General features: G+C 44.1%; 1 protein-coding gene across 1 annotated transcript in view; it reads right to left on the bottom strand.

Annotated features, from left to right (window-relative positions):
• The window catches only part of slc24a3 (solute carrier family 24 member 3), a 382,506-nt gene that overhangs the window by 135,264 nt on the left and 223,864 nt on the right, over nucleotides 1-23,378 (bottom strand). Inside the window, exon 4 of the mRNA XM_072581405.1 lies at nucleotides 1,237-1,311. Within this exon, the coding sequence (XP_072437506.1) occupies nucleotides 1,237-1,311 (75 nt within the window). The remainder of the gene's footprint in view (nucleotides 1-1,236; nucleotides 1,312-23,378) is intronic.

Here is a 23,378-nt window from a genome sequence, read left to right as displayed (position 1 = left end):
CACTAATCCAGAATCTGGTTTCCAGCATCTTACCTTATAAAATGGTGAACCAGGCAGCTTCTAACATAGGTGCAAATTACTGCAGGTATTGGAACCTGAACTGAAAACAACGAATGCTGGAGATCACAGCGGGTCAGACGTCTAGGTGACTCTTCATCAGAGCTGGCAGCTTCTAGGTGATGAGACATCAGCTCTCAGCTCTCTTCTCTGATCCAGAAGATGACCCAATTACTGACCACTTAAATGTCTGAGTAGCACTTAATTTGATGGGCTGTCTCTAAAAGAGCTTTCCCAGGCAGTGAGCAAGACCGACTCCAGGTTCCATTAAGCCCTGCCCATTGTGTCTGAGGTCGTGCTGTAGTATTTATAATCCCCACCGGAGGACGGAAGGGTGCACTTACAAGGTGACTTTTTTTAGATTAGATTCCCTACAGTGCGGAAACAGACCCTTCGGCCCAACAAGTCCACACCGACCCTCTGAAGAGTAACCCACCCAGACCCATTTCCCTCTGACTAATGCACCTAATACTATGGGCAATTTTGCGTGGCTAATTCATCTGACCTGCACATGTTTGGACTGTGGGAGGAAACCGGAGCACCCGGAGGAAACCCACGCAGACACGGGGAGAATGTGCCATCTCCACACAGACAGTCGGCCAAGGCTGGAATCGAACCTGGGACCCTGGAGGCAGCAGTGCTAACCACTGAGCAACTGTGCCACCCCACCATGGCCTTTTCCATTATGAACATGGGTATCCAAAACTATGTGCAGTTGTAAGTTGTTTTTAAAATCTTCATGGATAAGAATAGATTGATGGGTAAACTAAGATTATCTGCAATGGACACCAAAAAATGTTTTTAAAGAAATCTTCACTATCACAAAGACATTGGAAGAACAACCATTATTTTGAATATGTCTGCCCAATTCCCTCCATTATTGCTTCCCTTCCAGTGCAAATATAAGCTCTGATGGTCTAAAATATTAAGTCAAGGCAATCGAGCTGTCTCTATTGAGATCACCTTTGCTCAATGCTGCATGTTTTTAGTTTGCAATTCACAGAAAGGATTAATCAGTCAGAGCACAAAGCCATTATTTTGTACTCATCTGTTATCGGTAATTATCAATTACAAATTCAATACACAGTGAAAACATTACACACAGTCTGACAATAACTGTAAACACTTGCACAATGCCTTACTCTCTGAGAATCAGCATGGATAATAGGCAGCACCTACCTCACAGATTTTGTCTAATGAAGGAACGAAGTAGTCATCGCAGACAATTGCCAGAGCGTAGAACATGTACATGGTCTGTGGGAGAAAGAAAGAGGTTGAAAGGAATTGTTTAAACCACATGTGTTGTATCTTCCACTGAAACAATGATATTGTACAGATACAGTTATGTAAGAGTTGGGCATGTCTCCTGAACAAACCTCTTCCGAACAGAACAATTTGTTCTTTAATCACGCTTAGTGGTAAGAAATGGTTAGCTGTAAGAAATGGTTAGCTATCAGATGTCATTAGTTATTGCATTTTCATCAGTCAAAATGAAACACTTTACTTCAGAGTGTAAATGACAGCTCCAATTAATAAACAATTAATTTTGGCGGAACAGACTCGATGGGTCTATTCTATGACCCTACAAGCTTGGACTTAAGGGGAGATGATTGTGTAGTGGTATTGTTACTGGATGAACAGGCCACTGGGTTCAAACCTCGCCACTGCAAACTTGATGGAATTTACACATAATTAATCAACAAAAATATGGAATTTGAAGCTAGTCTCGGTAATGAGGAGCACGAGCATGAAGCGATCATCCAAAATTGCAAAAACTCATGTGGTTCACTAATCCGTGAGGGAAGAAAAGTTGGCATTATCTGATTAGGCTTACAAGTGAATCTGGAAATGCAGCAATGTTGTTGTCTCTTAACTGCCCTCGGAAATGGCTGAGAAATCAATTAGGGATAGGCAACAAACACCTGTCAGCAACACTTTAACAAGATAGACCATCACTGTGAGTACGGTACCTGTTCACTTTGAGAGATACCACCTCACGTTGAAACATTTGCAATACTACATGGAGCTCACCCAACGAAATGGCTTTATGTTAAACTCACCCTTGTTCCACAACCCTAAGTATTCTTGCCTAACAAAATGCCAGCGATCTCAATTTTAATACCTTGTTGACCCTTGATCTCAGCTTCCCTCCCTGGCTGAAGTCCAGATTTCCACTGCCTTGGTGTGAAGTATTGCTTCCTGCCACCAAACGCCCTGGCTCCAAGACAAACCTCAAACTTCATCTGCTCAAACTCTCCTGTGGATAACACAGTCCCAGATCATATGGTTAAATAGAAAGATGTTACATTAAACATAGGATCAAGCCTGATATTCTAAAACAGGCCTGAATTTTGGGTTCTGTCTTTAACTTTTCTATATCACTTAATTATTGTTATGCTTCTTGGCACTCAGATTCATAGAGTACAGCACGGAAACAGACCCTTCGGTCCAACTCGTCCATGCCGACCAGATATCCTAAATTAATCTGATCCCACTTGCCAGCACTTGGCCCATATCCCTCTAACCCCTTCCTATTTATATACCCATCGAGATGCCTGTTGGATGTTGTAATTATACCAGCCTCCACCACTTCCTCAGGCAGTTCGTTCCATACACGCACCACCCTCTGCGTTAAAAGGTTGCCCCTCAGGCCCCTTTTAAATCTTTCCCCTCTCAGCTTAAACCTATGCCTTCTAGTTTTGGACTCCCCTACACTGGGAAAAAGACTTGGCTATTTATCCTATTTATGCCCCTCACGGTTTTATCAACTTCTATAAGGTCATCCCTTAAGGTATCTATTTTTATTTTGACAGGACCATGGTATTGAGTGAGAATTTTCTGGGGATATGCATTGTTGTGATAGGATAACTATGCTGTATGACCTACTTCCCAGCACGAAAAGAAAAATTCTTGTCATAGCCTATATTTCAGCTGCTCTGCTTAGGGTTAACCTCGCTGAAACATTGAAAAATTAATTATGGCTCCTCCCTAATTAAAATCAATGACATTTACAAATGAATTAATATCATCCTGATCACTGCTGTCACTTAGACTGAAAAATAATTGTGTTGGTGGACCTTGGCAACCCAACAATAATACTTGTATAAGTATTAATGCTAATCTGAATTTCTATAATGCTAATTTATATGTTTGTATATTTGGATACCTGATTGTCCTTGAGTGTATTGCAGTACAGTATGATTTATTGAATTGTATGAACAAATCAGTGTGGAGGTTTGAGAGAGAGGGAGAACAGAATGAAAAACAATTCCAGACTCTTAATTGTTCATCGCCACATGGATGCAATTAGTGAGGGACGGGTCAAGAATTTTCTTTTCAATGTATTGATCATCGAAATAGGTCATGGGCTTTCATAGTTAGGGAATTACAAAGGGCCAGCTCAATAAAAATCTACTGATACCTAAAGTAATGATCCAGTTCCATACACAGTTCAACACTGGTTCGCCATTTAATCTGGGAATATCTTCACATTGCATTGTACGCCCTTCCATCTTGAATTCAGAAAACTCCTTTATCACAAGGGATCAATTCTGATGAAGTAGCCAGTGAAATATAGGTCAGTTTTAACTACATTCCCATTTTATTGCCTGTAGTCTTGAAGTCCTCAGATGGGATTGTACTTCCCTCGCCTTTTCATTTGTCTAGCTCATAATATTTGCTATATCTAACCAGCATTACTTTAACATGGTCTGATCCTGAATGAGATTGGTGACATATCGATGCTCCATTCACAAGACTGAATGACCATAGCAAGGCGACAATGCATATGATTGGCTCAAGTGTTATGCTAATCTGAATTTCTATAATGCTAATTTATATGTTTGCATTATTGTATTCCTGCTGTCCTTGGAAGTAATGCCACATTTGCTTGCCACATGGATTTTGAAAAGCTTTGATTTGTTATCTATGTGGTGTTTATTATAATTCAAGCATGTAGGAGGGTATGTCAGAAGCAATACCAGGAACACCTAAAAATGGGGTGTCAAGTGATAGATCTAAGTGATCCCACAACCAATGGATCTGCAGTCCTGCCAGATCTAGTCGTGAATAAACAACTCACTGGAGGAAGAGAAGGCTCCACAAGTAGCCCCACCCTCAATGACAAGGGAGTCAGCACAAAAAAAGGCTGACGTTTTTTAAAAATCCCGACAGCCCAACAACTCCATACAACAACAATCCGCCCTATCACCCCACACCCACCCCTGACTAATGCATCTAACCTACACATCCCTGAACACTATGGGCAATTTAGCATGGCCAATTCACCTAACCTGCACATCTTTGAACTATGGGAGGAAACTGGAGCAAACGCACGCAGACATAGAGAGAATGTGCAAACTCCACACAAACAGTCGCCCAAGATTGGAATTGAATCCAGGTTCCTGGTGCTGTGAGGCAGCAGTGCTAACTACTGAGCCATCTTACCACAACATTCTTCAGCCAGACATGTCAAGCAGATGATGCATTTCTGCTGCCTCCAGAGATCCCAGATACCAGTCTCCAGACAATTTAATTCAGTCCACATGATAGCAAATAACAATGGGAGGCACTGGATAGTGCAAAGACAATGGGCCCTGACAGCATTCCAGCAATAGTAATGAAGGCTTGTGTTCCAGAACTTGCTGCTCCCCTAGCCAAGCTCTTCCAGTACAGTTACAACATTGACACCTACACGACAATGTGGAAAGTTTCCTGGGTACTTCCCGTACACAAAAAGCAGGACAAATCCAACCTGGCCAATTACCGCCCCATCAGTTTACTCTTGGACATCAAATGGAAGGTGTCATCAACAGAGCTATCCAGCGGCACCTGCTCAGTGAGGCCCAGTTTGGGTTCCGCCAGGAGCACTCAGCTCCTGACCTCATTCCAGCCTTGGTTCAAACATGGACAAAGGAACTGGATTCCAAAGGTGAGGTGAGAGTGATTGGACTTAATATCAAGGTCACAGCTGACTGAGTTTAGGTATCAAGAAGCCCTAGTAAAATTGATGTCAATGGGAATCAGGGAGAAAACTCTCCACTTGGTGCAGTCATACCTGTCACATCGCAAGATGGTTGTGGTTGTTGGAGGTCAGTCATCTTAGCTCCAGGATATTTCTGCAGGAATTCCTCAGGGTGGTGCCCTGGGCTCAACTATCTTCAGTTGCTTCACCTTCCCTCCATCGTAAGGTCAAAAGGGGGTGGGGGGGGGGGGGGGGGGGGGGGTTGTTCGCTGATGATTGCACAATGTTCAGCATCATCCATGACCCCTCAGGCCATGTCTAAAATGCAACAAGACTTAGCCAATATCTAGGGTTGGGCTGACACATGGCCAGTAGCATTCATGCCACACAATTACCAAGCAAACATCTCCAACAAGACAGAATCTAACCCTTGTCTCTTGACATTCAATGACATTACCATTGAATCCCCCACTATCAGCATCCTGGAGGCTTATAATGTATCAGAAACTGAACTAGATGAGCCATAAAAATACTGTGACCACAACAGCAGGTCAGACGTGAGGAAGTTGCAGCAACTAACTCACTCCTTGACTCCCTAAAGCCTATCCACCACACACACACGGCATGAGTCAGGATGCTCAACTGGCATCACATCCACAAACATCCATTCCCTCCACTACCAATGCTCAGTAGCAGCTGTGCATACCAACTACAAAATGCTTTGCAGGAGTTCACTAAGGTAGCACCTTAGACAGCACCTTCCAAACCTACGACCACTACCGTTCAGGAGGACAAGGGGAACAGGTACGTGAGAACACTAATGTCTGCAAATTCCTTGTTGCTGGTTGAAAATCCTGGAACTCAAAAAGTGTGGCACTGGAAAAGCACAGCTAGTCAGGCAGCATCCGAGGAGCAGGAGAGTAGACGTTTTGAGCGCAGGCTCTTCATCAGGAAGAGCTTATGCTCAAAACGTCAACTCTCCTGCTCCTCGGATGCTGCCTGACCTGCTGTGCTTTTCCAGCACCACACTTGACTTTGATCTCTAGCATCTGCAGTCCTCATTTTTGCAAAATCCTGGAACTCCTTCCCTAACAACATTGTAGGTCATCTACACCAAATGGTCTACAGTGGTTGAAAGCATTTTCTCAAGGACAACAATGGCTAGGTAATAGATGCATGCCCAGCCAGTAATCACCTGAATGAATTTTAAAAACTCCGTGAATGTTAATAATTTGAAGGTATAACTAGTTTGCTCAATGATATTATTTGCGTGAGTAAATTGAGAATTCAAGATGGTTTTGCCTTTTGAAATGCAGTAGGTATTCCACACTCCTTCATTGTCAAGAATAGTGACTAATCTTCCTTTCTATGCAAATAAATCTCAATTATTTTCAACACTGAACATACTGTGCTAGGCTTTGCTGTTTGTAACAAGTTGTAACAGCTACTGGCTGCAGTGTTCTCTAATTTGCCTCTCAGTTTCCTGTGGTCTTGCTTCAATCATAAGCCCAATGTACTCCTGTGCTGAGAATGGGAAAATCCAGGGCATTGGTCACCAACAGTGCTGTCATAGGAATTGTCACTGCACTGTCTTAGATTTTCAGATGGCAGTCAGAGCGGGCGGAACACAAAGCAAATGCAGAGTAGTTCTCATTCCATTGGACTCCAAAGTAATGCATTTGAACCTACATAGCTCATTGTGCCAAAGTTAATTGGGGATCCTATTCAGTTATAGGACCCACCCGATGCTTCACAGGTAAATGTATTCTTGCACAGGTATGGGATGCCTCTGGTTTGTTTGCTGGATACAGCAAAACTCAGATGTTTATTTGTTTTCTTAATATGCTATAGAACTGCGTTAGAGACTGTGTAAGTATATAAAGATATTTTATGAATAGGGTACATTTTTGAAACTTAAAAATACTGCCTCCAAGGCACTGTGTGGAAAGATCACTGTCTAAGGTTAAATGAAGATCCATTCAGTTTCCAGACCCCCTCGGTGCCTCAAATACATATAATTATAATCTTGTATAAGTAAGAAATGGCTTTGGTTTGTTTGTTAGACTCCAATGTTTCTTCATACGCTACTGTACAGAACTGAACTGCTCTACTGACAATGTATGTAAAGAAATTTTTATGAACAAAGTATTGTTTCAAAATAAATATAAAATCCCAGCATAGGGCTAACCATTTCTCTACAAAGGTCACCCTTGGTGACTGGATAGTGACTGCTTAGTCCTGTTTGATGGTATGTGCCATAGATTCAGGAGCTGTGTTTTATGTTTCCTAGCAGGGTGATGGAAACTGAGTGGACTGTTATCTCCTGTACCCTGCTGTCTCAGCTCACCCAATTACGTGTCAGATAATATTGCCAGGAATGAAATCAAATAGAGGTGCCAAGTTGGGGAAAAGGCTGTTGGTGATTCATTTGCTACAAGCTCAACAGATTGTCAAAAGGCTATTCAAAATGGCAGGCAGGCCGCTGATTCTAACACCCACTTGCCTTCTGTAGTTTCAGAGACAGATATGATAATATCTCATTGCTGACTTGAATTGAATTTATTGTCATGTGTACCGAAGCACAGTGAAAAGCTTTATCTTGCGAGCAATAAAGGCAGATCATAGAGTTAAGTAGCGTAGATAAGTAAATAATAGGTAAACAGCAGCAAAAACAAAAACACAGGTACAGGCAAATGCTAAGAGTTTGTGAGTCCATTCAGAATTCTAACAACAGTAGGGTAGAAACTTTCAAAACCAGCTGGTGCGTGTGTTCAGGCTTCTGTATCTTCTCCCCAGTGGGACAGGTTGTGGAAAAGGGTGGGATGTATCTTTGGAAACCATTGTCCCCCAATATTTGTTTGGGTGGGGTGGCTGACCTGTATTGTGGTAAAATTCAGTCTGACTACAGCCAGGCATGAACTAAATCAATTTGAGTAGCTGTCAGAGAGAAGACAACTTTATTGCATCTGACTGAACTGAAATCGAGAGCTTGCAAAGTTGCAAGACAACTGGCTAACTTCATGCTTGGAGCAGCCCAGTACAATGTATGGACAGAATTCATAATCGACTATATGTTTTTTGTTTGGAATAGTCTTGAGTCTAACACAATGTACGGTATTCCATGACCATTAATTGCAGTCCGATACTATTATGGTGGTAAATTATCACAGTCAGAATTGTGGAGATGTTAATTGCACAGAGTTACAATGCTGAATACTGAGAGTGAAAAGTGTATGTGATTGCAAGCCTGTTGGGTTGCTCATTAATGATAGAATGGGGAGATCTTGGAGTGCAATGGCCACCATCTAGATCATAATGTCCGGCAGATGGAGTACAATGTTAATAAATGTGAATTAATCCATTTTGGTCGGAGTAACAGTAAAAAAGGACTTTTATTTGAATGGTTAAAAAAATTACAGCATGCTGCTGTGCAGAGGGACCTGGGTGTCCTCATGCATGAGTTACAGAAGGTTGGTCTGCAGGTACAACAGGTAATTAAGAAGGCAAATGGAGTTTTGTCCTTCATTGCTAAAGGGATTGAGTTTAAAAGCAGGGAGGTTATGTTGCAGCTGTACACGGTGCTGGTAAAGCCACACCTGGATTACTGCGTGCAGTTTTAGTCTCCTTACTTGAGAAAGGATGGACTGGCACAAGGGGGGATGCAGAGCAGATTCACTGGGTTGATTCTGGAGTTGAGGGGATTGGTTTATGAGGAGAGACCGAGTAGACTGGGATTATATACATTGGAATTCAGAAGAATGGGGGGGTGGTCTTATAGAAACATATTATGAAGGGATTAGATAAGATAAATTTAGAGAGGATGTTTCCACTGGCACAGCCTCAAAATTAGCAGGAGCAGATTAGGACTGAATTAGCAGGAGCAGATTAGAAAGAACTTCTTCACCCAGAGGGTTGTGAATCTGTGGAATTCCCTGCCCAGTGAAGTCGTTGAGGCTTCCTCATTGAATGCTTTTAAAGCAAAGATAATTTTTTGAACAGCAAATGAAGTAAGTATTACGGTGAGAGGGCGGGTAAGTGGACCTGAGGCCATGAAACGATCAGCCTTGATCTTATTGAATGGCAGAGCAGGCTCAAAGGGCCAGATGGCCTACTCCTGCTCCTCGTTCTTATGCAAGCTCCAAGTTCAAGTCCCACTTCAGAGGTTGCTGGCTAAGGAAGGTGCAATTCTAACACGGTCGAGTAGACTGATTGTATGTCTGTAATCCTTCCAATACACACAATGCTGGGGTAGTAAGAACAGGAGAGATTCCTGATTAACCATCCTTCAGAAGGCAATGCACGACTCCTTAATGAAGCAGCCCATGTTCAAGTGCAGCAAAACACAGCAATATGCAAATGGGTTGTAACATTCACACCAGGAAATACCAGGCAAGGACCATCTCCAACAAGAGAGAATCTAATCACTGTCTGTTTACATTCAATGGCATTACTACCGCTGAATCCCCTATTACCAACATACTTCTTATTAACCAGAAACTGAACTGGACTGACCATACGAATACTATAGCCACAAGGCAGGTCACAGATAGGAATTCTGCAGTGAGTAACTCACCTCCTGACTCCCAACAACAGCCCCTCCTCCCCCAATCTCTCCCCAAAACAAATCCTGTCCATTATCGACAAGGCACAAGGCAGGAAGCTCCAATAACACTCATGAAGCTTGACACAATACAGGACAAAGCATCCCGCTTGCTTGACATCACATCCACAATCATTCATTCCCTCCATCACCAATACTCAGTAGCAGCAGTATGGACTATCTGCAGAATAGTCTAAAACTCCTTAGACAGCACCTTCCAAAACCCTCCACCATTTCCATCGCAAAGGACACGGTCAGCAAATTCATGGGAACACCACCACCTGCAAGTTCCCCTTCAAGCCAGTCATCATCCTGACTTAGAAAAACATTGCTATTTCTTCACTTCACTGGTCAAAACCCTGTTACTCCCTTCTAAGGCATTGTGGATGTTCTTACACCTTGAGGGCTGCAGCTGTTCAAGACAGCAGCTCGCCACCACCTTCATAAGGAGAACTTGAATACTGCGTGCAATTCTGGTCTCTATGTCATAGGAAAGATGTTGTGAAACTTGAAAGGGTTCAGAAAAGATTTACAAGGGTGTTGCCAGGGTTGGAGGATTTAAGCTATGGGGAGAGGCTGAACAGGCTGGAGCTGTTTTCCCTGGAACGCAGAGGCTGAGGGGTGACCTTATAGAGGTTTATAAAATCACAGAGGGGCATGGATAGGATAAATAGACAAGGTCTTTTCCCCAAGGTAGGGGAGTACAAAACTCAAGGGCATAAGGTGAGAAGGGAAAGATTTAAAAGGGAGCTAAGGGACAACTTTTTCACTCAGAGGGTGGCGTGTGTATGGAATGAGCTGCCAGAGGAAGTGGTGTTGGCTGGTACAATTACAACATTTGAAAGGCATCTGGATGGGTGTATGAATAGACTGGGTTTAGAGGAATATGGGCAAAGTGCTGGCAAATGGGATTAGATTAATTTAGGATGCCTGGTCATTGTGGATGAGTTGGACCAAATGGTCCGTTTCTGTGCTGTACACCTCCATGACTCCGTAACTGCAGATGGGGAAAAATAGTGCTGTATTGCCAGGGATGTTCACATCCCAAGAGTAAATAATAAATGTATTTTGCCAAGTAAAACCGTGGACTGATCCAATGGAAAGCCGGAGTTGCCAATAATCTGAGGCCATGGCTACCGAGGAGAGAGGAGAAAAGGGAGAGGGTGCCTGGAAGCCCAGCAAAGTCAGGGCAAGTCTTGAAATAAGAGCTGGTTCAATCCTTGGTTAGGATTGGAACTGGAAGGGATAAGTTTGTGCAGGAAGTGAAATTACTTCATACTATGCTGGATCATGGAAACTCCATCGACACAATGTGCTCACCAGGCACGAATTGAGCAAGAGTATGTTTAGGCAGGTAACGTCCATCCTTTTTGCTGGTTGGATTTTGAGTAGAGGTTACCCTGAACTTTCCCTGGGGACTGAATAAGATGAATAGATTTTTTTTCTTTGTTAATATTAATAAAAAGTCCACAGAAGCACGTAATGTACTTTTCTTACGACTTGCTTGCTTATGTACACATTTCAGTTTGAATCTGTCACACACTGTACAACAGCCTCTTCAAACCAACATTCCTAATTAATGCCTACTGGCACCAACAGAGGCTGTGTTGACACTGGATGTTGTATCTGTTTAGAACTGGATTAAACAGTTGTGAGGCACTCAATAAACATAAATGTAGCAGCCTGCAAAGTCTCACTTAGCTGGATTCAAGTCAAATCCAGGACAGGACTCCATACAAGATCAGACCTTTTCCAAAGCACTACTGTCAGTGATAGCATCTTTTGGATGTGGCGTTAACTCACATGTCCTCTCAAGTGAGCGAGGACAGTTCCACAGTGCTACTTCACAAAATATAGTTCGCCCACTTTCCTGGACAATGCTATCCTGCAGCGAACATCATGTTGAAAAAATCTGGTCACTACCATATTGCTGACTGTGGGACTGCACTGTTGGTAAAATTGTCATATTTCCCAAATTTACTGAAGGAGTTGCTTATCACTAGTTATTGGTGGACTGTGCTGTGCTTGGGGATGTTTTGTGGTTTGTGAAAGGTGCTATGTAAATGCAAGTCTTTGTTTCTATCTGTTGAAATTCTATCAGACACCATGTTGAGAATTCAGTGAGCCTGAATGCCTGGAATGCATCTGAATTGATGGCAATGAGCTTGTTCAGCCACATCTAAACGGCAAATTAAATCCAAACCATCTAGATGTCTCTATCTGAGTGCGAGAGACGAGTTGAGGTAAGTGAAATTTCAGGTCACTTTGAGCTTGACTGAAAGACTTGAGAATGTACCTGGGGAAATCCTGTAGAGAACAGTGGCTGCAAATGTAAATCAAGATCCAAAAAAAAGGCAGGAAAACACCAGCGAGAACAAACGCTGTGACAAGGGCAAATCGTAAAGAAATCCCAAAGGAAATCCATTCTCCTACCTTAAGTTTTCACTGTGAACCAGACTTCTCATTCAAAGTCTATTCATTGTGAGGATATGAAATGCAATCATGTAATACCTGCACAGCCTTAATCAAGAGTTCTCTTTACATCTCTACAGATATTCTGCCCAAAGCACATCTTTTGAGAAAATTTAAGCAATCTTACACCAGTGGAAACAGATTTTCCCTGTTTAACAGTTACGATCCAAACCAGACCCCCTCAAATATATATTACAAAGATAGTCTAGACCCTAACATTTTCTTATTTTAAAGGTAAGCATTAGATGTGGTGTTCCACATGCAATTCTATTGGTCAAATTACCAGATTTGAAGCAAAGCACACTTTATTCATCCACCCCAGTTAAAATACAACAAAAGAAAAAAGAAAGAATTGTCTTAGCTGTAACTCTATTGGAAAACTTAACAGAATAATAGATTCGCTAGCTACTAAACAGTAACCCTTCCAATATAGTGACATTCCATAACCAAACCTGTGGCAAAAGGCAAGTTCAGAAAACAGATTGTCTCACATGCAAATCCAGTAGCTCTGGGGGAAAAACATCAAGACAACTCTGAGAGAATGTATCAGGGAGAGATGAGGTGTAGCAACAGACCCAGCAGCAACTGCTACTATTGAAAAGCACAAACACTAACAATCCTGGTGCTGTGACAGCTTGACCACACCCATTCAGGCTGCTTCTATTGTTCCAACCTCTATAAAAAAAACCCAAGGCCTCATAAGCTGTTTACTTTATGAATTTTCAATAAACATCTTGGCATCTCTGACTTGAAATCTTTCTTTCAGAAAAAGTACAAAATAGATCTCTTAAACCCACAGCATTGTTACATAGGCCTTTATAATCCCATATAATTTTGCATACTTCTATAAATCCCACCTTAAACTTGTTTCCTTTAAGCAGAACAATCCTCACTTCTCCTCAATGTCGTCCCCCAAATCTCAAGCCATTCTGATTTGGACATGCATTGCCATTCCATCAATAGGTCCAAAGTCTCAGGAATTGCTTATTAAAACAATTCCAAGTCAGTGGGTGAAGTATGAAAGGAGACACACCTACTTGAGAATGGTTTTGTTCACAAAATGCAATACTTACGTATGTCTGTTCCTTAGCTAGCAAAAACCCTGTCTCTCAGCAGTCTCTCTTCATAGCCTTTTCAAGATCTGAATTAACTAATTCACTTAAAAGCCTGTCCTTGGGGCCCTCCTATGGTACAGAGGTAGTGTCCCTACCCCTGAACTGGGAGGCCTGGGTTCAGGTCCCCCTGGACTACCGGTGTGTAATAATATCTTTGAACAGGTTGATTTTAAAAATAAAAGCCAGGAAACTTTCCCATTTTTTAAGAAAAAAACTGTCCTTGGGGCCCCCTTGTGGTGCAGTGGTAGTGTCTGGGAGTTCCAGGTTCAAGAACCACCTGCTGCAGAGGTCGGTAATAATATTTCTGAACAGGTTGATTGGAAAAATAGGTTATTTTTTAAAAAAAATCTTTTAGAGGGGGACAATATCAAAACCACAAAATTAATCTTAAATATTTTAAGTTAAATTTAAGCTAATTTTAATTACTTAATACAAATGATGTATGGGTTGCTGATTTTAGGCCTGTCTGCTGGCCTACCATTTTCTGGAGACCTGGATGGGATTGGGCTAGTCACTGGTCTTATACTGTCCCTCTGCCTGGAAGATGCATGGCAATATGGAGTGAAGCTGGGGGAAGGGATGGAGTGTAATCCAGCCCAGCTAGCAAATGTTTCCCCACATGTAGCAGACCTCTGACCTCCAGCCTAAGCCTGATGCTGGGGCTCAGAAATCTACAGGTATATTATTGCTCCAGGCAAATGGGGGGGCATGGTGGCTCAGTGGTTAGCACTGCTGCCTTACAGTGCTAGGGACCCGAATTCAGCTCCAGGCGACTGTGTGGAGTTTGCACGTTCTCCTCTTGTCTGTGTGGGTTTCCTCCCACATTCCAAAGATCTGCAGGTTAGGTGGACTGACCATATTAAGTTGCCCTGCAACGTCTAGGGATGCACAGGCTGGATGGATTAGCCACGGGAAATGTGAGGATGTGGATCTCTGGAGGGACAGGGAGGTGTGCTCTTCAGAGGGTCGGTGCAGACTTGATGGGCTGAATGGCCTCTTTGTAGGGATTCCATGAATCCCTTTGAGCTGGAATGTGTGTGCTGAGCCAAAGCTATGGTGTGTTTTGGAGTAATTGCCTTTAGCCCTGTACTGAGGAAAAGACAGAATTATTCAGAATAGAAGTTTTACTGTTTACCCATCACCGTCACTTTGTAGGAATGGGGGACTAACCTCAGCCTCCACCACAACGTCCCAGTTGCTGCTATAGACGGCTTTCCCACATTATTTAGTTTAGGGAATGGAGATATACACTCGGGAGACTAACTGACAAGCTGCCAGAACTGGTGCAGCTCTATTCCAGCACAAGGAGCAAGCTGCGGAGGATGGTGAATGAAAAATGTAACCTATTTGGATGTACATCACTGTGAAAAATAAACGCAGCCCCACATATCCAGATAGGTTTACAAACTGCGTCACTCTCTACAATCATCCATCTCCCAGCTGACATTGCCTCAAGGTTGACAGCTCTGTTAAAAATGTGCTAAGAAACACACAAATGAAACAAGTTGAAGTAAAGGTCATCCCTGCATCACTGTGTTGACAGCCTGCATGTATTAATCAATATATTACAGCTGTTCAGAGCTATCCCACTGATATGTCACAATTCAGCTAGGGATGTCTCCAAATGCAAGTCAATAGCTGATCACTTGAAACTGGGCTAAAATATTACCTCCCTCATATCAACAGGAGTTGGCAGTCCTCATTGAATCAACAGCCTTGTGTTTAAACTTACATTGAGGAGACATGCAGATGTGCTGGACTGACCACCGTCCAGTGGTGGCAGATGAAAGCACTCACTTAACAGAATATCCTTTGAATCCAGCTGTTCTGACGATTTCCAAATGTGCCCTTCACCATTCTTTTGAAGAGGTTTATTCCCATTTATTAGTGGATACCCCCCACCCCGATCAATGGTTCTCAGCCAACAGAAACCAATTTACTCTCATCTTGGAACAACAAACTCTTTCAGAAGTTTGGATAAGTGCACTAAATGACACCAGAGGTCCTGGTCAGTGGTGGGGAAGGCTGGTCCTGGTCAGTGATGGTGAATGCTGGTCTTGGTCAGTGATGGGGAATGCTGGTCCTGGGCAGTGGTGGGGAATGCTGGTCTTGGGCAGTGGCTGAGAACACTGGTCTTGGTCAGTGGTGGGGAAGGCTGGTCCTGGTCAGTGGTGGGGAAGGCTGGTCTTGGTCAGTGGTGGGGAAGGCTGGTCTTGGTCAGTTGTAGGGAAGGCTGGTCTTGGGCAGTGGTGGGGAAGGCTGGGTCTTGGTCAGTGGTGGGGAAGGCTGGTCCTGGTCAGTGGTGGGGAAGGCTGGTCTTGGTCAGTGGTGGGGAAGGCTGGTCTTGGTCAGTGGTGGGGAAGGCTGGTCTTGGTCAGTGGTGGGGAACGCTGGTCTTGGGCAGTGGTGGGGAAGGCTGGTCTTGGTCAGTTGTAGGGAATGCTGGTCTTGGTCAGTGGTGGGGAACGCTGGTCTTGGTCAGTGGTGGGGAACGCCGGTCTTGGTCAGTGGTGGGGAAGGCTGGTCTTGGTCAGTTGTAGGGAATGCTGGTCTTGGTCAGTGGTGGGGAACGCTGGTCCTGGTCAGTGGTGGGGAAGGCTGGTCCTGGTCAGTGGTGGGGAAGGCTGGTCTTGGTCAGTTGTAGGGAATGCTGGTCTTGGTCAGTGGTGGGGAACGCCGGTCTTGGTCAGTGGTGGGGAAGGCTGGTCTTGGTCAGTTGTAGGGAATGCTGGTCTTGGTCAGTGGTGGGGAACGCTGGTCCTGGTCAGTGGTGGGGAAGGCTGGTCCTGGTCAGTGGTGGGGAAGGCTAGTCTTGGTCAGTTGTAGGGAATGCTGGTCTTGGTCAGTGGTGGGGAACGCCGGTCTTGGTCAGTGGTGGGGAAGGCTGGTCTTGGTCAGTGGTGGGGAACGCTGGTCTTGGGCAGTGGTGGGGAAGGCTGGTCTTAGTCAGTGGTGGGGAACGCTGGTCTTGGTCAGTGGTGGGGAATGCTGGTCTTGGTCAGTGGTGGGGAAGGCTGGTCTTGGGCAGTGGTGGGGAAGGCTGGTCCTGGTCAATGGTGGGGAAGGCTGGTCCTGGTCAATGGTGTGGAACGCTGGTCTTGGTCAGTGGTGGGGAAGGCTGGTCCTGATCAGTGGTGGGGAAGGCTGGGTCTTGGTCAGTGGTGGGGAAGGCTGGTCTTGGTCAATGGTGGGGAACGCTGGTCTTGGTCAGTTGTGGAGAGGGCTGGTCTTGGGCAGTGGTTGAGAACGCTGGTCTTGGTCAGTGGTGGTGAAGGCTGGTCTTGGTCAGTGGTGAAGAAGACTGGTCCTGGTCAGTGGTGGGGAAGGTTGGTCCTGGTCAGTGGTGGGGAAGACTGGTCTTGGTCAGTGGTGGGGAAGACTGGTCCTGGTCAGTGGTTGAGAACGCTGGTCTTGTTCAGTGGTGGAGAATGCAGGTCTTGGTCAGTGGTGGGGAAGACTGGTCTAGATCAGTGGAGAAGAATGCTGGTCTTGGTCAGTTGTCAACAATGCTGGTCGTGGTCAGTGGTGGAGAAAGCTGATCTTGGTCAGAACTGGATAAGGCTGGTGTTAGTCAGAACTGGAGAAGGCTGCTCTTGGTCAGTGGTATAGAATGCTGGTCTTGGTTAGTGGTGGGGAATGCTGGTCTTGGTCAGATGTGGAGAAGGCTGGTCCTGGTCAGTGGTGGAGAAGGCTGGGGTCCTGGTCAGTGGTGGAGAAGGCTGGGGTCCTGGTCAGTGGTGGAGAAGGGTGGTCTTGGTTGTTGGTAGGGAAGGGTGGTCTTGGTTAGAAGTGGGGAAGGCTGGTCTTGGTCAATGGTGGAGAACGCTGGTCTTGGTCAGTGGCCAAGAAGGCTAGTCTTGGTCAGTGGTGAGGAAGGCTGGTTTTGGTCAGTGCTAAAGAAGGCTGGTCCTGGTCCGTGGTGGGGAACGCTGGTCTTGGTCAGAACTGAAGAAGGCTGGTCTTGGTCAGAACTGGAGAAGGCTGCTCCTGGTCAGTGGTGGGGAAGGCTGGTCTTGGTCAGTGGTGGAGAAGGCTGGTCCTGGTCAGAGGTGGAGAAGGCTGGTCTTGGTTTTATAAACTTCCAGAAGGTCACCTCTCAGTCTCTGGCACTCCAAGGAAAAAGCAGCAGCTTATTCAGCTTCTCCCTATGGCTCAAACCATCCAACCTTGGCAACATTTTTGTAAATCTTTTGTGAACCCTTTCAGGTTTCACAACATCTTTCCTATAGCAGGGAGACCAGAATTGAATGCAGTTTTCTAAAAGTGGCCAAAACAATATCGTGTACAGGCGCAACATGACTTCCCAACTCCTATTCTCAATGCACTGACCATTAATGGCAAACTGCTGTTTCATTATGGCTCCACTTTCAAGGAACCATGAACCTGCACTCCAATCTCTCTTTGATCGTGAGGGACGCTTGGATATATTTTGGACGCTGGAGGAATGGGAAGGTCATAATCAAACAGCACTGCTCACCATTGTTCCTAAAAGAAGTGCCATTGTTTCCAGGGAATAATCCCCTCCCCCCACATTACTCCTGAATGGTGGAGGCTAACTGGTAGGTTTATAAACAATCTCTTCAATCAACAAGAATTGGTGAGTGCATACTCTGTACTTTGTTCCATTACAACATAAGAGCAATAACGACGAAATAACAACCGTGTGATGGAAAACTGCATGACTTGAAATTTAAACTTGTCTTTGGACTCTTCTTGCCTATGGAACAGCAGGCACTACATTCTAATATCATTGATCTTGTAGCAGAGAGGAGATATTAAATAATCAAGGGTCAAAAAGAGGACGTGACACAAGTACAATAAACTATCACTAGAGAAAACATGCCAGAGAAACTAATGGGACTCAAAACTGATAAGTCCCCTGGACCTTATGAGGTGCATCCTAGGATATTAAAGGATGTAGCTAAAAATTTAATGCACTTGTAGTAATCCTTCAAGAATCCTTAGACTCCCAGAGGATTGGAAAACTGTCAAAGCAATACCTTCATTTCAAAAGGGGAGACATAAAAACAGGAAACTATAGGCCAATTAGTCTGGGAAAATTTGGTGTCTGTTATAAAGGATGAGGAGAAGAGTACTTAGGAATATGTAACCTGATTAAGCAGAGTCAGCATGGTTTCATGAAGGGGAAATCATGCCGAACAAATTTATTTGAATTCTTTGAGGAGGCAACAAGATAAAGGGGAAGCATTGGATGTCATGTATGCAGATTTTCTAAAGGTATTTGATGTCACACATTAGGCTACTTAATAAGATAATAGTGCCTGGTGGTGGTGGTAAATTAGCATGAACAGAGGATTGGCCAACCAGTAGAAGACAGAGTTGGGATAAGGAGGAACTTTCAGGTTGATAACCTGTGGAGTGCTACAGGGATCAGTGCTGAGGCCACAATTATTCACAATACATAAAAACTTTCCTTGTTCAAGTCATGAATTCACAATCACCAAGTTGGTGGATGACACAAAAAACAGCTGGGAAAGCAAGTAACAAGGATGGCATGGAGTCTGCAGACAAATATAGGCAGGTTAAGCGCATGGAAGAAGCTTGGCAGATGGAATATAATGGAGACAATGTGAGGTTCTGCACTTTGACAGGGAGAATAGAGGAGCTGAATTTTATTTAATAGAAACACTGCAGAGGGATTTAGGAGTCTGTATAAATCATAAAAAAAGCTAGCACACAAGTTCAGTTGGTAATAGGGAAGGCAAATGAAATATTGACTATATCTCAAAGGGAATGCAATATAAAATAGGGAAGACTTGTTAAAACTGTACACACACAAGGCAGTTCACAGCTTGAACAGCATGAACAGTTTTGGACTTCTTATTGACTGAAAGATGTACAGGCATTGGAAGCAGCATTCACTGGGGCAATCCCTCGTACAGAGAGACAGGTTTATGAGCAGATGTTGAGTAGGCTGGGTCTGTACTCATTGTTGTTCAGAAGAATGAGAGGTTATTGAAACATACAAGATTTTTAGGGAGCTTAACAGGGTAGATATGAAAAGGTTGTTTCCCCTCGTGGGAGAATGTAGGATCCAAGGGTGCAATCTCATAACAAGGGGCTGCATATTTATGTTGGAGATGAGGAGGAATTTCTTCTTTCAAAGAGTAGTGAATCTATGGAATTCCTTACCACACAGGGCTGTTGAGATTGGCTCATTTTCAAGGCTGAGATTGACAAATTTTTAATCAGTAAAGGGGTCAAGAGTTAGGGAAAAGCAGGAAAGGGGTGTTGAGGATTCGGATCCACCCTAATCTCATTTAATATTGAAGCAGAGTCAATGGGCTGAATGGCTGACATCTGATCCTAATTCTAATCATCTTGTGGAACATTGTGATGGTGCTAGATCTTCAAATGAGCTTTCTGACAGACCCACTCCCCAACTCTACAAACATTGGCTTTTCAAGTAGATTCAATTCCCTTTCGAAAATTATAGGTCGACCCTGCTTCCATTTCCCTTTTAGACTGGATATTCCAGATTGTGGATAAGGTAATTGCTTCACCATTCATACTGCCATCAACTACAGTCTGCGAGTGGAGGTAAGGAGTTCTAGTCTGGAGTTTGGATAGAACAGATGCATCAGTATTAGTTTTCTAAGGTCTCAGTAATTATGCCTGATCAAATGTGGTTGTGCTTATTGCACAAAGCCATCTTATTCTCTATGTACAATGTCTCTTTTGTAGATGACCTACAGTGGCATATTCACTACCACTAGATCCAAACCAAAAGGTGAATTGGTGGCAGTGAACTAACTCGAACAACCGTCCCCCATGTCATCTACTTTTAGAGGGCCAAATACCACAAACAAGCCAGCAGTGGTCTTCTGGGAAAATACTGCAAAATGACAATTCAGAGAGTTTAAGAAAATATGTCCGCCCATCTTCTGCCAAACCTTTCAGGGATTTGGGATTCGGGATCTGTGTCAGGATTGGGACTCTCTCACAAACAAGCATTCAACCAGTGGAGTCAACTGTATTTTTATTTGCATCTCCAACATAAATATGCAGCCCCTTGTTATGAGATTGCACCCTTGGATCCTACATTCTCCCACGAGGGGAAACAACCTTTTCATATCTACCCTGTTAAGCTCCCTAAAAATTAATTGCATCAAAGTGAGAAAATACTTCTGGGGAGAAAATTCCCACCACTTGATTCATTGGAAGAGGTATTATTGACTTAGGATATCGAGCTATCATTTTGCCTTCAAGTATTGATATTGAGCTACTGTGTGGTCTTACATTGCCATTGTACAGAACTGAAAAACTAGCCTTTATCTTCAGCTCAGAGCCTATGGGAGAATTTTAAAGGCAGTCCTTTCACACGACAACCAATAATGACCACTGTTGCAAGCTTCTGAACTCTGAGGGATTCTCATTGATGCTCACTGCTCCTGTTTTCTGAGTACCACGTGTCAGGGTTTCCCTATACCATGCATTAACCAGTAGACCCACCCCAACCCTTTGTAACCCAAACCTGATATAGGGGTTAAGTTTGGAATTTCCCACCCACACAGTAACGTGGGCCCAATGAACCACTTGGACTTTGTGAACTCGGCTGACTAATGTCCAAGGGATTTGGATGGGAAGGGGTTAAAACCAAATCAGGTAGGCAGAGAGGGGAGAAATCTGGGAGAAAATACATCCTGGAGGGGGTGGAGGGGAGAGGGACAGAAAGAGCCAAATTACAGCACAGACCCAGGATAAATGTTCAACCTCGGGCCACAAAGTAACTGCAGATCGCAAGCACTCTGAAGAACTTTTAAAAGGTCTTATTTGAGAATGTAGTTCTCTTCTCCTGCAGCTCACAGTCCAGAGGGTTTGTAGTTAACCTCCCCTGTGAAACATTTAAGAAGCCCATTAAATACCATCTCTTTGAAGTGGATACATTTGTGTTATCTTTGAATCTTGAGTTACAGGTGACAGCAGTGGCTCCATTTCCTGTTTGTAAATGCATATAGAAATGTCAACACTTCTCTGCCTTGCATCAATCAATGTCACTGGACCAGGCTTTGTACTCCAATGCTTTCTAGCTGCTAATTGATGTGCTGAAAAAAACGGGAACAATATAATTTTCAGAGACCTCCTTTTCCAAGTCATCGCCTCAACAATCTACCCTTGCAGTGTTTTTACAAAGGCCTCGAAGACATAATGGAGCACTAACATTCGAAATAGACGCAGGGTAGACCTTCAGCCTGCTCCACCATTCAATACGATCATCCAGTCCCATCTCCTCAGTAAAGAGCTCAGTAAAATTTCCAATGGAATCTGATTCAGACTGTGTTCCCGATCACAACATCCACCATCACTAAACCATTTTGCCTTCTTTCTCCTCGAGTCGTCATGCCAGTTATTTTCAATGTGACATCTGCCTTTTTTTTAAAACACATTAATGTTGTTAATTGTTCTGTTATAAACAGCGAAACACTATTGTCATCCAAGAACATGAAGAAAGTCAAGTGCATACACAATCATAGAATCTTGACAGTGTGGAAGCAGGCCAGCCAGGCCATTAATTTTGCACCAACCCTCCAAACAACATCCCACTCAACACCACCACCTCCCCCCCCCCCCCCCCCCCCCCCTCCGACTCCCAATCCCTGTAGCCCTGTATTTTTCATGGCCACTCCACTGAATCTGCACATGTCAGGACTGTGGAAGGAACCCAGAGCATCCGAAGTAAACCCATGTGATATGGGCACAATGCAAAATTCCAGACGACAGTTGCGGAATCAAACCCGAGTCCCCTGCAGCTATGAGGCAGCAGTGCTAATCACTGAACCACCGTGCTACCCCTTGTTGGATTGTCTTCCACAAAGCTGATACCCTGGATCAGAGCAGAACACGTTTCCACGTGCTAGCAGAAGTATTTGTTATGTTGCAGCAAATATCAGACTCAGTCAATGCAGACTTTTTTCATCAATATAGCTCAAGCATCGCCAGGACACCTGTACAAATTAATAACAGGGAACAAATGTCTGGAAGGCCATCCATCATGTTGAACTGACATCCAAGAATTCAACAGGGTACAACAAAACATGTCTCCACCAACACGGAACTACTGATGTAGGTACTGAAAAGGAAATGGTCTTTTAGATTAGATTCCCTACAGTATGAAAACAGGCCCCTCAGCCAAACACCGACCCTCCAAAAAGCAACCCATCCAGACCCATTCCCCTACAATTACCCCTGACTAATGCACCTAACACTAGTTTAGCATGGCCAATTCACCTAACCTGCACACAGACACGGTGAGAATGGGCAAACTCACACAGTCACCTGAAGCTGGAATCAAACCCAGGTCCTTGGTGCTGTGAGACAGCAGTGCTAACCACTGAGTTACCATGCCGCCCCACATGGTCAAAGGCACAATAGACCCACTCACCAGAGAAAGAACAGACTGTTGCCAATGACATGGTGGTGGATGTAGGAGAGAATGTCAAAAAAGAGACACCTAAACTATTCAAGGTGCTCAACATAAGACAGTTCCCCCAGTCTGAACAGCAGGCTGCTTAGAGAAGCAAAGCTAGATGAAACAACTCTACCGAGACCGGTATCCTGTCACCAAGTCACACTTCATTGACATGTGGAGAGTCTTTGACACCGATCCACCTCTGTCAGAGCGAACAGGACTTCTGACACCTCCTGTTCTTGTCTGCCAGCCAGGGCTCTCTGATTGTACCAGATTAACAGCCGCAATCAGAGAACTCATATTCTATGAGGTCCCCACGCCACACCCCCACCACAGCTGGCAATCACTGCAGCGGAGATTGCCGAAACACGAGCCACAATCTTCCAATCCTCCTTACATATGGGAAAGGTGGAGCAGAGACATACTGTAAACAGCCCCCCTGTGTGTTATGTGCACACACACACACACACACAAAAATGCTAGCAATAATAATGAATTCTTTCCGGCCATGAAGAAGTTTTCTGAAGCAGTCTTGTGCTGTCCCTGATGCCTAATGTTAACCTTTGCCCTTTCCTTTCATCGTTGCTCCCCACTGTCTCGCTGCAGCACCTAAATCCCCAGGGTGGAATTATTTTTAACAGACAGACTGAGGATAATTAATAGCAGATGCCAGCACAGCTTCAAATTCCCTGCTTCGTTGACGGCTGGTTCTGACGGGAACATAAATCCATGCTCGCTGGA

Source organism: Chiloscyllium punctatum, chromosome 11 (genome assembly GCF_047496795.1).
Source record: "Chiloscyllium punctatum isolate Juve2018m chromosome 11, sChiPun1.3, whole genome shotgun sequence".
NCBI lineage: Eukaryota > Metazoa > Chordata > Chondrichthyes > Orectolobiformes > Hemiscylliidae > Chiloscyllium > Chiloscyllium punctatum.
This window is presented reverse-complemented; position numbering and strand designations above follow the sequence as displayed.